Below are 13546 nucleotides of genomic sequence, written 5' to 3'. Positions count from 1 at the left end.
TTTCCTGTACATACATCGTTATGATAAAGTTTAATTTAAATTAGGCACAGGAAGAGATTAACAATGACTAATAAAATAGAATTACGATAATATACTGTAATAAAAGTTATGTGAATGTTGTCTCTCTCTCTCTCTCTCAAGATACCTGCTTGTACCGTAGTCTCCCTTCTTCTTGTGATGATGCAAGATGATAAAACGCCTACATGATGAGATAAAGTGAAGTAATGACGTAGGTATTGTGACACAGCGTTAGGCTACTACTGACCTTCTGATGATACGTCAGAAGAAGGACCATATGCATCGGGTGATCCTGGATCATCAAGTCATAACAACGTGGACGGTTGGATGTCAGTAGCTGACCATGTCACCAGTTGGGGATCCTAGCGAGAGATTTGATCACGCTACTCAGACGGCATGCAAGTTAAAACTTATGAATTGTTTATTTCTGGAATTTTCCATTTAATATTTTTGGACTGAGGGTAACTGAGAACATGGAAAGGGCAACAGCAGATAAGGGAGGACTCCTGTAAGTTGGTGACACCTTTGGAAATATTCTTAAATCTCAGCCTGCTACAAGTTCCTCCCTTTGATTGCGATACATGTGGCTGCTTCAAAAGAAGACACTAGGCATTTAATCGAAATATCCACTAAGGCGAAGATGACAGCAGGACACATGCAAGGATGAGAAAGAATGTATTAGGCCATTCCTCCCTAGAAGCCTACGAAAGCCAAAATGACCAAAACAGCTACTTTGGGCCAGTGTCTAATGAAATCCACTGTGTGGCTGGAAGCTCTCCTGCCACTTCCTGTCAGTGGTTGCTAACTTTACAACAATGTGGGTCATTTGTGGGGAAGAGGCTACTGGGGGAAGTTCTATTTACTGCATTTAATGAAGATGCCACATCCACAGCCACTAACCAGAGAAGCTCACAATTTCTCAGTGTGACCCAAAGGTTACACCAAACCACCAAGACAGCAGACAGAGCCCACGGGACAAACAGGGTCACTAACAGAGAGACTGCTCCCTGATATGAGTGACAAAGGCCTTGTTCAAGTCTCTCCTTCCTTTAAGAAGCCTTCCCAGGATCCAGCGGGCTTCCTCTGCCCTAAATCCAGAGCTGCCTGTCCATTCTAGAATGTCCAACCTTTTCACCATCAAAGATGCCTTGCAGTTCCTACTCGACCCTCTGTGACATCTATAAGATGTCTTTATTTACCAGGTAAACTATATTTAAATCATTTCTCCACTTCCGTTAATCAAAGCATGGGGAGTGTCAGTCACATCCCCTGATGAGTGGAAATAACCAGCGAGACCAGAGTGATCTGCCAGTGTCGTTCCACATTCAGATCACAAGCACAGAACCCGGTGCTGTGACCAGTCCAGGCAGAGGCTGCTGTTCTCAGTTAGTCTAGGCAAGTTAATCATCGAAAAACATATAGGACACGTTAGGTATTTCTGAAGTCCTAAAAAGAGCACGAGATGCCCTGTGATTGCCCTAACAGACCTTGGCAGGTCCAGAGAACCCAGGGTGAGAATCATGAGTCTAACTCATTTTGGACAATTCATCACGTGTTGCTGATGTGAAAGCTGGCAGGGAATAGTGGGGAAAACTTGGGCTTCAGGCCTCAAAGCAAGAGGGAGGGGGTATGGGGATATATGTATACATATAACTGATTCACTTTGTTATACAGCAGAAACTAACACACCATTGTAAAGCAATTATACTCGAATAAAGATGTTAAAAAAAAAAAAATGGCCTCATGAGACAGACTTTTCAGGTCTGACCCCAACTCAAACTCACCTGCTGTGTAACTTCTGGTGAGTTATTTTTTAACATCTCTGAACCTCAGTTCTGTCAATGGAGATAATAGTAATGAAGACTTCATAGGCTCATTGGGAGAATTAAATAAGAGAACGCATGCACACTGCTTTGCCCAGTGAGAGGTACATACTTGCACTCAATAAATGTTAGCAATTGTCATTATTTAGTCAGGCTTGCTTGAGTCCAAATCCCAGGCCTAACACATATGAGCTGTGTGAACTTGAGCAAATCATTTACCCTCTCTGAGTTGCAAAACCGGTTATTGACATCTACCTTTTTTGTTATTGGAAAGATTAAGTGAGATATCAACTAAAACTCCTAATAATAAAGGTTGAGTGCCTTTTCCTCACCTTCTTGTATTCTATGTGGTTTAATTTTTCACGCACTTATAGCTTAATCTTCACTGTAATTTCCAACTTGACACTCCAACCAGTTTCTAAAGATCTGTGTTTGTGTCTTATACTCTTTAATATCACCCAGGATCTAGCACATGAATCTAAAAGATGCACAGTAATTTTAGTTTTTGAGATGATAATCATGTATACAGCCATATCTCCAGGGGGGAAAGGGGATGGGGAAAAAAAAAAAAAAATCAACCTTATCAGGAACTACAGTTCTATTTCATGGTCTTAAAAATATTGTAAAGCTAATCCAAGGAATAGAGATTTTTAATAGTTCTACTTTTAAGTGTTTTCAGGGTACTCTGAAGATCTAAGGCTGCTTTTCATTTTGCTGAAGCAGGAATCTGCTTGTCACACACCCTGGTTTGTGGAAGTATGTTACTCAGCGGGTGAGGGGGTCTAGCTGACCACCCAGCATCTATTCCTCAGGCAGCTTTATTGTTCTCTGCTCACTCATCGTAAACCCACTGACACTGCTAAACTGACTGAAAACTTTGTTTCTTTGTGAAATATTCTCTGACAAACAAAGCAGCACTAGCGTGGTTTCATGAATATGTTAATTCCAAAGGTCTTCGGTAAACCTTTTGTATTTTTTCCATACATATTTTAATTAATCTTAAGATACTTCCAAAATGGTGTAGGCACTATGGAAAATAGTTTGGCAGTTCCTCAAAAAGTCAAGCACAGGAACCATATCGTCCTGCATTTCCACTCCTAGGTAAATATAACCATGAGAATTGAAAATCTATGTCCAATAGCACAGGGAGATCAGCTCGGTGCTTTGTGACCACCTAGAGGGGTGGGATAGGGAGGGTGGGGTGGAGGGAGACGCAAGAGGGAGGGGATATGGGGACATATGTATACGTATAGCTGATTCACTTTGTTATACAGCAGAAACTAACACCCCATTGTAAAGCAATTATACTCCAATAAAGATGTTAAAAAAAAAAGTAGATGAAGTACTAATACCTGCTGAATACACATGCTGAACATACATGCTACGATATGGATGAACCTTGAAAATATTATGCTGAGTGAAAGGCAAAGAAACAGAAAGTGGATCAGTAGTTGCCATGGGATGGGGGGAGGAGGAGGGTAAATGTGGAGCGACAGTTAATGGGTACAGTTTTTTTGTTGCGGCAGTGATAAAAATGTTCTAAAATTGATTGTGGTGATGGTTGCTCAACTCTGTGAATATACTAAAAGCCAGTGAATTGAACACTTTAAATGAATCAATGTTATGGTACATAAATTAGATCTCAGCAAAACTGTTTTAAAAATACCATTATAACTCAAGGAAAACCGTTTCTCTAAACCAAGAGGATTTCCAATGGCCCATTTATTTTAAGGGGCTTTGAGAAATTTAAAAATTCCAGAGCAAAATATATATTAATTAAATAAATTATGTGTATAGAAAACTTATAGCCTCATCTTTCTAATAAGGCTATGAACATAAAGAAGCATTTACTAATCCTATAATACAGGCTTCATAGGTCTTCTACAAACACTGCCTTTAAAGTGTTCGTGGAGAGAGAGGCATCACCATGGTTCAGAGGCTCCCAACCAGGAGATCAGGAACCCCACCACCACCACCATCCCCCTCACCCCCCCAATCTCCTTTAATCTCCTTGTCACCCATCCTTCTCCTCTCTGTCCCCTGTACCTCAGGTTCATTTCTAATCTGCCTCCCAAATGATCTCCCTCCTTGGCCTCCAATTTCCCTCCCCTCAAACACAAATCAGATTAAATTAATCCCCTCTTAAAAACTGCTCATGAATATGTCAATGTCAAACATTGCCTGTAAAACTTTGGTAATTTTTTTTTTCCTTACACATTTTAACTAACCTTACGGTACTTCTAAAATGGTGCAGCTGCTATGGAAAAACAGTTTGGCAGGTCCTTATAAAGTTAAACATGGAGTTACCATATGACCCAGCAATTCCACTCCTAGGTGTATACTGTGTTTGGTTTCTGTATGAAATTTTCCATAATAAAAAGAAAAATGAAAACGAAAATACAACCTCATTCGCTGGTCCTCCAAATTAAAGTTCAAGTCCCTTAGCGGCCTGCCATTTATAGCTCCCCTTTTTAATCTGGCTCCTAACTATCTCTCCAGCCTCATCCCCAACATCCTCTTTCCCCACCAACTCAATGCAAATACACAGCACTTACACTCCAGCCTCCAACCACTCACCCTTCCCAAAAACGTTCTTGTTTCTAAGTCTCAGCATCCGTTGCTCCCTCTGCTGCAATACCCTTTCCCACTCCATGTAATGTAGGCTATTATTTCTCTAACAAGACCCAGCTCCAAGCCCTCAGGCAAACTCATTGCTTTTCACTGTGCAGCTATAGCCCCTCCCTTACCATGCCCAAATCAGCAGCACTAAGTGTGTAAAATTACGCAAAAGTCTGTTACCCTTTCCCAACATGGGAATTCATAAAGCACAAGGAACGCCACCCACCAACCCCATCCCAGGGGAAGAAGGGACTAAGGGGTGTTGCACATAGGAGATGCTCAAGAAACAACTGCAGAAGACAAGACATGCCTGAAAGACAGGTACAAACATAGACTTAATTAAATAGGCTCTCTAGAAATTACACTGATTGATGCTAATTTGGGGGCCAGATATAAAGAAACCATCAGTGAGAACAGCTTCCTCCGTGTCAATATAATCATGTGTATTATGTGCTTTAGGGATACATAAACAGGAACAAAAGCATACTGCTTATTATGACAAGGCGCTTACACTGATTTGCATTTCTCTGCAAAACTCTCTAAGCATATAATTTTGTTAATTTGTGACAAACCTCAAAAACACACTTCCCACCAATACTCTGATTGCAGTGTATACTCTCAAAGCACACAGAAATCATCAAGTTCCTTTCATAAGGTGCCAACTGGATCTTATGTGTGTTGTTTGGTTTGGTTTGGTTTAAATTTGGGAATTTTAATGCAGATCATAATTTATAATTTAACTTGGACCTAAAGGAAGAATAGTTTCACAAGGATGTTTCAGAAACTGACCTAGCCTTCTTTTGAATGTTGGGACCACCAACTCATGCATGACCTTGAGAAAATTATTTCATCTGAGACTCAGTTTCCTCCTCAGTCAAAAACAAACACTTCGAAAACGTGGGCTTCTCTTTCTTCTCTCCTGGGACACATCATTTGAAAAAGATGGTGTCTGTTCAAGTTCAAATCAGTCAGCAGTGATCTTTGGTAATAAGCACCTTCTAGAACAAGGGCCAGTGGAAGAAAAGTGATATATCAAAAGAACTGCCTAGCCCTTCAAATTTGCCCCATGTGTCTCTGCCCTCACTAAACTACCATCCTCTGATTTGGGTTAAAAGTTAAACCTGTTTGTCTTGTTCCTCTTTTAATTGACCCAGGAAAGAGAAAAATGAGAATAGGGCTCTCTGGAGAACTACCTCATAAATGATAATCAAGTTTCGAACTGACATGTAGACACCAGAAAAGCAAAATGGTATAAAGGCAAGACCTTGGTTCTAGGTCCTGCCCTTTCCCTATCACCAGACAATTACTAACCAGTCCAAGCATCCAAGTCTTCCTATGTGAATCAAGGGCACTGACTAGGACGTGGTGACAATGACAACAGCAGCTGGTGAGTGCACAGCGCCACACACTATACCAGGCATCGCCTCACAACTTCACAACACATATTATCCCATTTTACAAATGAGAAAACCGAGGCCTCAGAGACAGTCACAACTTGCCTAACCACGTACAGCTAATAACCCTAAGCAAACTCCCACCTAATCTGTCTCCAAAGCCTGTGCTTCCTCCTTGGACCTCCCACCTGTCCCCTGTTCAAAGAGGCCTATTTTTCTGACTGAGATAAAAAATGACTTTGTATTGTTGATAATGAAATCCCCAAGGTACTTTCAAATTCTAAAGCATCCATGAATCTAGGCACTAAAGAATTGCTCCAATGGAATTTTCTTTATTACGTCCACCGAGAGGCTCAGTCAGCACACTCCAAGCTGTTCTGCAACTATTTATATTGGGCCCTGCAGAACATATTTGTACATATTTGGACTCAAAAAAATGGAAATAAATGAAATGGAATGGAATAGAAAAGAGGGAGCCTTCACTGCATTAACTGCATTGAAAAGTGGGCAGCAAGGTAAGCCAACAAGAGTTCTGGAAAATTTAGTGACTACTAGCTGGGCACCGTTGTGCAAGTTACTTAACCTCTCTGAACTGCAGTTTCCTCCTCTCTAAAAGGAATCTACTATCTATATTACATGGTTGACCTGAACAATAAATATGTTCACTACCACAGTGATTCCCTTCCTCAAGAGATATGGAGAGTGCCCTGGATGACAAGCATTTTGATTATTTTCAATCATGTTGCTCTTTTTAGTTATTTTTTCTTCCTCTGGGCTTTCAAAAGACACATATAAGAGTTGACACTAAAATAGGCCATTTGTCCAAATTCCCTCCCCGACAAAGGTGTATTTGTCTTTCCCTTAAGATGATATAGCCATGTCCCTTCCAGAGGGGAAGAAGGTAACCACCAAAGACTCTTGAGGTTCCTGCACTGTGACTTTTCCCAAACCTGCCACTGCTTTTCTCTGGCTAATAGAAAACATTTGTGTTCCCTCTGTCTGGTTTTTTCTTGGGATTCTCTTCACAATTGTTTCCCCTAATATATTTCAGGCAACGTTGCTGCCAAAATATTAAATTCATAGAACCATCGAGGAGTAAGGACACCGGGAAGGAAAGGAAAATGCTACTATTACTGTGAATAATAATAGCCACATAATACCCGATAATGATTTAGTGCTTTTTACCTCTTCGAAGTGCTTTCAGATTTGTGATCTCATCTGAGCCTCACCATATACGAGTGTCACAGGTTTGCTTTTGTATTTTACAGATGAGGAAACTGAGGCCTGAAAGGTTAAATAATTTTTGCCCATGTCACCTGTGTAGATGACTTTATGTCAGGATTCAAACCCAGACCTGGGTGAATCCGAAGCTTGTGTTGTTGCTACAATACTTTGCCAAGCTAACTTTGATCTTTTAAAGGCTCTCTTTAGAAGTCTCATTCATTCATTTCACTGTCTACTCATACACAAACTTCAATATCTCAAAAGAAAATATTTATAGAGTTAACACTTCATTTATCCAAAGTGGTCACTTGGCCTACAACACTACAGAGAACTCAGTTTAAAAATAAATAAAAATCCCAGTCTCTTAGCAGTTAGGAGACACCAGCAAGTCCTTGCACTAAAAATCAGACCTTCAAGCCAGCACCCAGAGGTAATTTTTCCTTTTGAAGGGATTCTAACAGTCTTAAATATTTTTTTTTAATTGGAGTATAGTTGATTTACAATGTTCTGTTCGTTTCAGGTGTAAAGTGATTCGGTTACACATATACCTATATTCATTCTTTTTTATATTCTTTTCTCATATAGGTTATCACAGAATATTGAGTTGAGTTCCCTATGCTATACAGTATGTCCTTGTTGGTTATCTATCTTATATACAGTAGTGTGTGTACGGTTATCCCAAGCTCCTGATTCATCCCTCCCCTCCACGTTTCCCCTTTGATAACCATAAGTTTGTTTTCCATAGCTGCAAGCCTGTTTCTGTTTTGTAAATAAGTTCATTTATATCATTTTTTAAAATTAGACTTCACCTATGAGAGATATGTGATATCTGTCTTTGATATTTGATATGATATTTGTCTTTCTCTGTCTGACTTCACTTAGTATGATAATCTCTAGGTATCTTGAATATCTTTATTGGAAAAGACAGGTGTACTGGCCACAAACAGAAAGGAAAGTACAGACAACCTAACAATTCAAAACGTGCCAGAACATGCGATCCCTCTACATAAACCAACTGCCTTTCCTCAACTGCCTGTAAGACATTAGCTATTAAACAACACAGGGATTCTCAAATTGGCCTGATAAGAATCACCAGAAGCTTTTCGAAAACACAGAATCCTAGGCCCTGGTCCAGAGCCCTAGTGAATTTGAATCTCCTGGGAAGGAGCCTGAGAAATCTGCATGTCACACCAGATGGGTCTCCTTATTAGCTGAGTTGGTGAAATACTGACACAGTAGGCATCCCCCAAATTATCACTCCTCAAATAATGTGTACCAGGTTGACATGACACCTAGGGCAGGGTGTCTCCATAAACATAACTGCCTACACGGGGAAGAAGCCCTCAACTATGGTATCATTAGCATCACGCTATGAACAGGGCTTGCCAGCCCAAACAACTGCACAGGAAGGGGGAAAGAAAGAATCTCAAATTGACAGGAAGTCAAAAGGGCTAAAAGTGGAAAAGGCCACCAACTCTGGCTTTAACAGTCTCCCACAAAGGCAGCTATAACCCTATGGTATATCTCAAGTATAAGAGAAAGGGATGGAAGAGCTAAGGAGAAAAAAAAAACGAAAAACAAAAGAAACTAGCCAATCCAGACAATAAAGGTTTTCAACCATCCTGGAAGAGTCAGCCGGGCTGACTGCATGGGTTGGAAGGAGGCACTCAGTAGATATCTGGGGAGGGGGACAAGGAAGAGACAGGGGACAGAGCAGAGAAGCTCCACAGGGATTTACCAAATCTCTGCATTTGTGCTACAGCCGTGCACTGCCATCTGTGCTTTCTTTGGAATCACTGTCTCATGGGGTAAAAAGGCACCCTCAAAATTTGGGAATTAGTGTTAGAACGACCCCAAATCAAAACGATACCTTGGGGAGACGAGGCCGTATCACTGACCAGAAGAGTTGAACCACCTTTATCCATCTGCTTTGGTGCAAATGACTAACTGGAAAACGTGGAGAGGCAGGACTTTCTGCAAACCGAGCTTTAGAATTTTCTAATGATCTGAGTTTCAGGGTTCTTCAGATGAGGGAAGAAAAGGGGGATGGACTCCAGTCATGCTCACTGAGGATTAGAGATCAACTCAAATTGACTTCAGTGTGAACCTCAGTTTTCTCATCTATAAAATGGAGATAATCTCATCATCAGAGTTGAAGTGAAAAGGACATAAGCTCATTCATCTGAAAAAGAGGCTAACAGAGCTTAGAAAGACAGTAGATGCTCATTCCTTCTTGCCTGGGAATATTGTCCGCTGCTCTCTTGTAACCTGGTAGAGCAGAAGGAGTGCATAAAAAAATAGAAGGCCATACTTTTATGCAACTGAAAGGAAAACAAAATCGATTTCAGAAAAACTACTATGCAAAGATTCATAACTGTGTTTATAAAAGCAATAATCGGCAAAGATGCTATTTTCTGAGCCATAAACCTCCATTGGTGATTCTCTGACACCAGATTCCTTTGGTCCTCAAAGGAGAGTGGACTTCTGTTTTTTCACCAAGAATTTAACATTCCAAAAGGTATGTGAAACAAGTTAAACTGCTTGCATATTTCCACTTACATAACACGTATATTGCACATCAGCTTTTATTTTTTCCAGACACAAGGAGAGGAAGCTTGGTATATATTCCTGTGAGAGAATAAACAGAAAAATGTCTCCCTTTTTCATATATTAGGGCCTTGTAATCCAGACCATATGATCAATACACTATATAAAAATTAAATCATACTGACAGTCCCAGGCAGAAAGTGAACCAAGTAGAAACAATTTTTTAGGACTGTGATGTGTGGAATATTAAAATCACATGTTGTGTTAATAATTTTCTTTTAGAAGCCAATAGAGTTCTCCTGCATAAATTTCTCAAGTAAATGTTTACCTTACAGTGTTTCCTATTAAGGGTGGTTGAGAGGCATTAAATTAGTGATATTGTAATTTGGCCTATGCATAGGGCAGACACTTTGAAAATGACTTGGTTGACATTATGTTAATGGAAAGGCACATACCTTAAAACGGATAGCTATGTGCTCCTTATGGTAAAATACAAGGTCCTGGTATCTTATTAACTTTTTTTTTTCAGTAAACAAAAATCATTTGCTCAAAGAGGCCAATAGTGAGTAAACTTAACAAACAGCTAGCTATAGAATATTAGCTTTGAAGGGGACACAGGGAGAGTTGGGGCAGATGAAGAGCTGTAATGTGCAAACATACACCTTACTTAACACCTTCAATGTACAACAGTATCTTGGGATTTCTGTGTCCCCCGCTAACTATAGCTGATAGGTGTGTCTTTTTGCAAATTCCTTCACACTTTTTCCTTTGATAAGATACACCATCTCGTGGGACTGCCTTCTGAAATCAGAAGAGTGGAAAGAGGAGGGGAGTACAATAAAACTGTCCGAAGGCTGTCAAGTGTGTTCTAGCTCTGCTTTCCTAATCACCAAGTAGGAGGTAGGAGGGTACAGGGAACAGACAGTCTAGAAAGAATTCACCCTACCACCAGGGAACAAAACACATCAGTGAATACTGGGAAGCCCCAGACAAGTTTACAGCAAACAGCTTCAATGTGTTTGTGTTCCTGGTACTCCCCCAGGACCAGGGAAGGTCTCTTAAACATTCAATAGCTTGGCAAGGGGACTTTGAAGTACTCAGCTCTGCACTGTGGATAATAAGCCAGTGGCCTTCAGGAAGGTAGGCCCCCCAGTGACAATTCCTTTACATAACATCTTAATGCTGAATTGATACGAGGAGGTGGGAATGGGATTTGCCACCTGAACTACAGTCACCTTTCTTCCCTTCCGCAGAGCACAATTTGACCTTCAGCTGTCTCTGCATATCTAAAGGGGGCCATTCTTATATTTAAACTCCAAGAGTCCTTTCTTTCTTTGACTCTCAAAATTTACTATGGACAGTCAAGCCAAGGACAGATGGACCTCAGTAAGGATCCTGCTACAGAGTCAAGAACACAGGGTCATTGGACTCCAGCCCAAGAAGTCTCTGGTTTGCACACTCTGCGTGGACAACTCCATTTCAAAGGGACTTGAGCTTCCGTGCAGGAGTTCTATTTTAAGGGGAACAGGGAACACAGATGTTTCTTCAGTTAGCAGAGTTGGCAGAACAGCTCCGGGACCAAATCCGAGTTCTTAATGCAGGAAAGGGCCTTAGAGAGCATCTAGTTCAAGCCACTCACTCAACTGATGAGGAAACTGAGGCCAGAGAGGCAGTTAGGTGGCCCCCAAGGCAAGTGGCAGAGTGGTGGTGTCCTGATGACAAGTCCTGCACGCTTCCCATAACACCATGATTCGCTTAAAAAAAAAAAATCTACACTTACTTCAATCTTGGAACTCCTGTAGATTCTTGTCAATAGCCACCCCCTGCCCCGGGGGCGAGTTCATAAATCCTCCTCTCCCTCCCACTCCATTCCATTTACTCCCGCTCTTCCAGCTGTGCTTCCAACTAGTTTGGAAAACAGAAGCGGGCTACGGCCTCAGCTTTCTGGGAGTACAATTAATTGTGGTCCCGATGCATGAACCGTGGCTAGCTTTCCCATTGCCTCAGTTGCCTCATTGGTGAAATGGACCTCCTCGCCCGTGTTGCACCGAGTCAGGGAGAGGCAGTACTCCCTGGCACACAGTAGGCGCCTAAAAAGTGACTGCTGGATCGGTACCCCGCATCACGCCCCTCGAGAGCACCCTCCCAACCCCCGGGGGGCGTTCAGGATAGCGGCATGAGAAAAGGCCCAGGCAGCCCCGGCGGAAGGGCTGGATGTTTACATTCGGCCGGGGGAAGGCAGCGTTCTACACAGGCTGGAGCCCAGCGCTCCAGGAGATCCATCTTACTTGGATGGAGGGCAACCAGCTCTACGCCGGCTCCGGGTCCTGGTTCCACCGATTTCCCCTATCCTAACAGGCCGAGCCCACGCCTTTCGTGGGATTCTGGCCGGGCTTCCAACCGGAGGTCGTCTTTTAGGATTCGGTGTCCAAGTGGCCCGCGAAAGCCTACAGCGCTCCCGACACTCCTTTACAGGCCGGGGAGGCGGCGGGAACGGGGAGGGCGGGGACCCGGGGACCGGGAGCGGCGCGAAGGCTCCGCGAGAAGCCTGCGGGCGGCCCCCGGGGCGGACTGCGCGGCGCAGCCGGGAGACGCGGCCCGGCGCGCAGCCCTGGTCAGGCTGGGACGCGCGCCGGGCGCCGAGGGCCGGAGGGACAACGGGGCTGGGCTCACCCATGAAGAGGCAGAAGAGGTCCAGGCAGATGAGCAGCACCCGCTTGCTGCCGCCCTTCCTCGGGCTGTTGTTGAGCGCCGGGCTGCCGCCGTTCTTGCTCTCCGCGACGATCGCCTTGTCGTACTTGTAGTTTTGCATGGCGCTGGTCAAGACGCCCCGCGACAGCAGTCACACACCCAGACGCCCGGGTCGCCTCCCGGCCGAGGCTGCTCGGGGCGCGGCGGGAGAGTGCGGCCCCGCTGCCCGCTTCCAACGGCAGGCGGTGGTGCTTTCTGCTCCCCTGGGGCTCCTCTGCTTTTCCTGCCTCAATCCCGAATCGTTCGAAAGTCCAGGGGGAAGAGAGACAACTCCCGAGCAGAAACTTCTGCAGCGCCGCGCTGCCCCGGACGCGCGGGGCTCCCGTTTCTGTGTGCAAAGCAGCGAGCGGGCAGCGCGGGCCCTCGACCACCTTCCTCCGCGGCTGGTTGCTTAATGAATGGGAGCTGCGCGGAGTCCAGCTGCGCGGAGCCCAGCCACGCCGAAGCGCTGCCGCAACTCTAACTTTCCTCCTCCTCCTGCTGCTGCTGCTGCCGCCGCAGCTGCCGTTGTGATCGCCTGGATTTGTTTTCGGCAGTTTTATTTCAAGAGGTCCTTTAAAAAGAGAGAGGGACCTCCTTACTTGGCTCAGAAGAGATTCCGAAGGCACAGCCCCTTCCTTAAGCAGCCGAAGACGTAGGATAATTAAGGCCACATTTTCCCCCACCCCTTTACAAAAAAAAAAAAAATCCTAAAAGGAAAAGTTACTCTCAAACCAGAGAATCCGGGAGCCCCTAGCGTTCAGAAACACTAAATTGTCACAAAAGGAAAAATAAATAAATAAATAAAAGAATAAAAAGAAACATTTTCTTGCCGGCCTTGGGTCAGGCAAAAGTTGAGGCTGTGCAGCTCAAAAGCATTTCTCCTCCCTGACACATTTGGGGCTTTCAAGTCTTTATTTTGATTTGAATCATATTATCCCGAAAATACTCAAAGAAAAAAAAATTTTTTTTAAAGATCTTAACACCCAGCACCGGGTACTGGGGTAGATTCTGAGGATACGAACAGGAAAAGGACTGTACGACTCTGGAGCTAGACCCTGTGGACTGGAACCTTGGCCGTGGCTCTGTGCCTTGGTTTCCCCATATGTAAACTGGAGATAATAACTGTTTCTCCTAAATAGAGTAATTGTGAAGACTTAAATAGCTAACCCATATAACGCCTAGAACAGT

The 13546-nt window shown here is 43.4% G+C and overlaps 1 protein-coding gene across 1 annotated transcript in view; it reads right to left on the bottom strand.

Moving 5' to 3' along the window:
- Positions 1-13025, bottom strand: part of PLPP3 (phospholipid phosphatase 3) — an 80696-nt gene extending 67671 nt beyond the window's left edge. Inside the window, exon 1 of the mRNA XM_029228496.1 lies at positions 12299-13025. Within this exon, the coding sequence (XP_029084329.1) occupies positions 12299-12437 (139 nt within the window). The 5' untranslated portion in view covers positions 12438-13025. The remainder of the gene's footprint in view (positions 1-12298) is intronic.
- Positions 13026-13546: the final 521 nt, after the last annotated feature.

The sequence above is a fragment of the Monodon monoceros genome, unplaced genomic scaffold (genome assembly GCF_005190385.1).
Source record: "Monodon monoceros isolate NGI ecotype Baffin Bay Population unplaced genomic scaffold, NGI_Narwhal_1 Super_Scaffold_18, whole genome shotgun sequence".
NCBI classification, from domain to species: Eukaryota; Metazoa; Chordata; class Mammalia; order Artiodactyla; family Monodontidae; genus Monodon; species Monodon monoceros.
The sequence above is the reverse complement of the archived record's forward strand: the minus strand, read 5'-3'. Positions and strand labels throughout refer to the sequence as shown.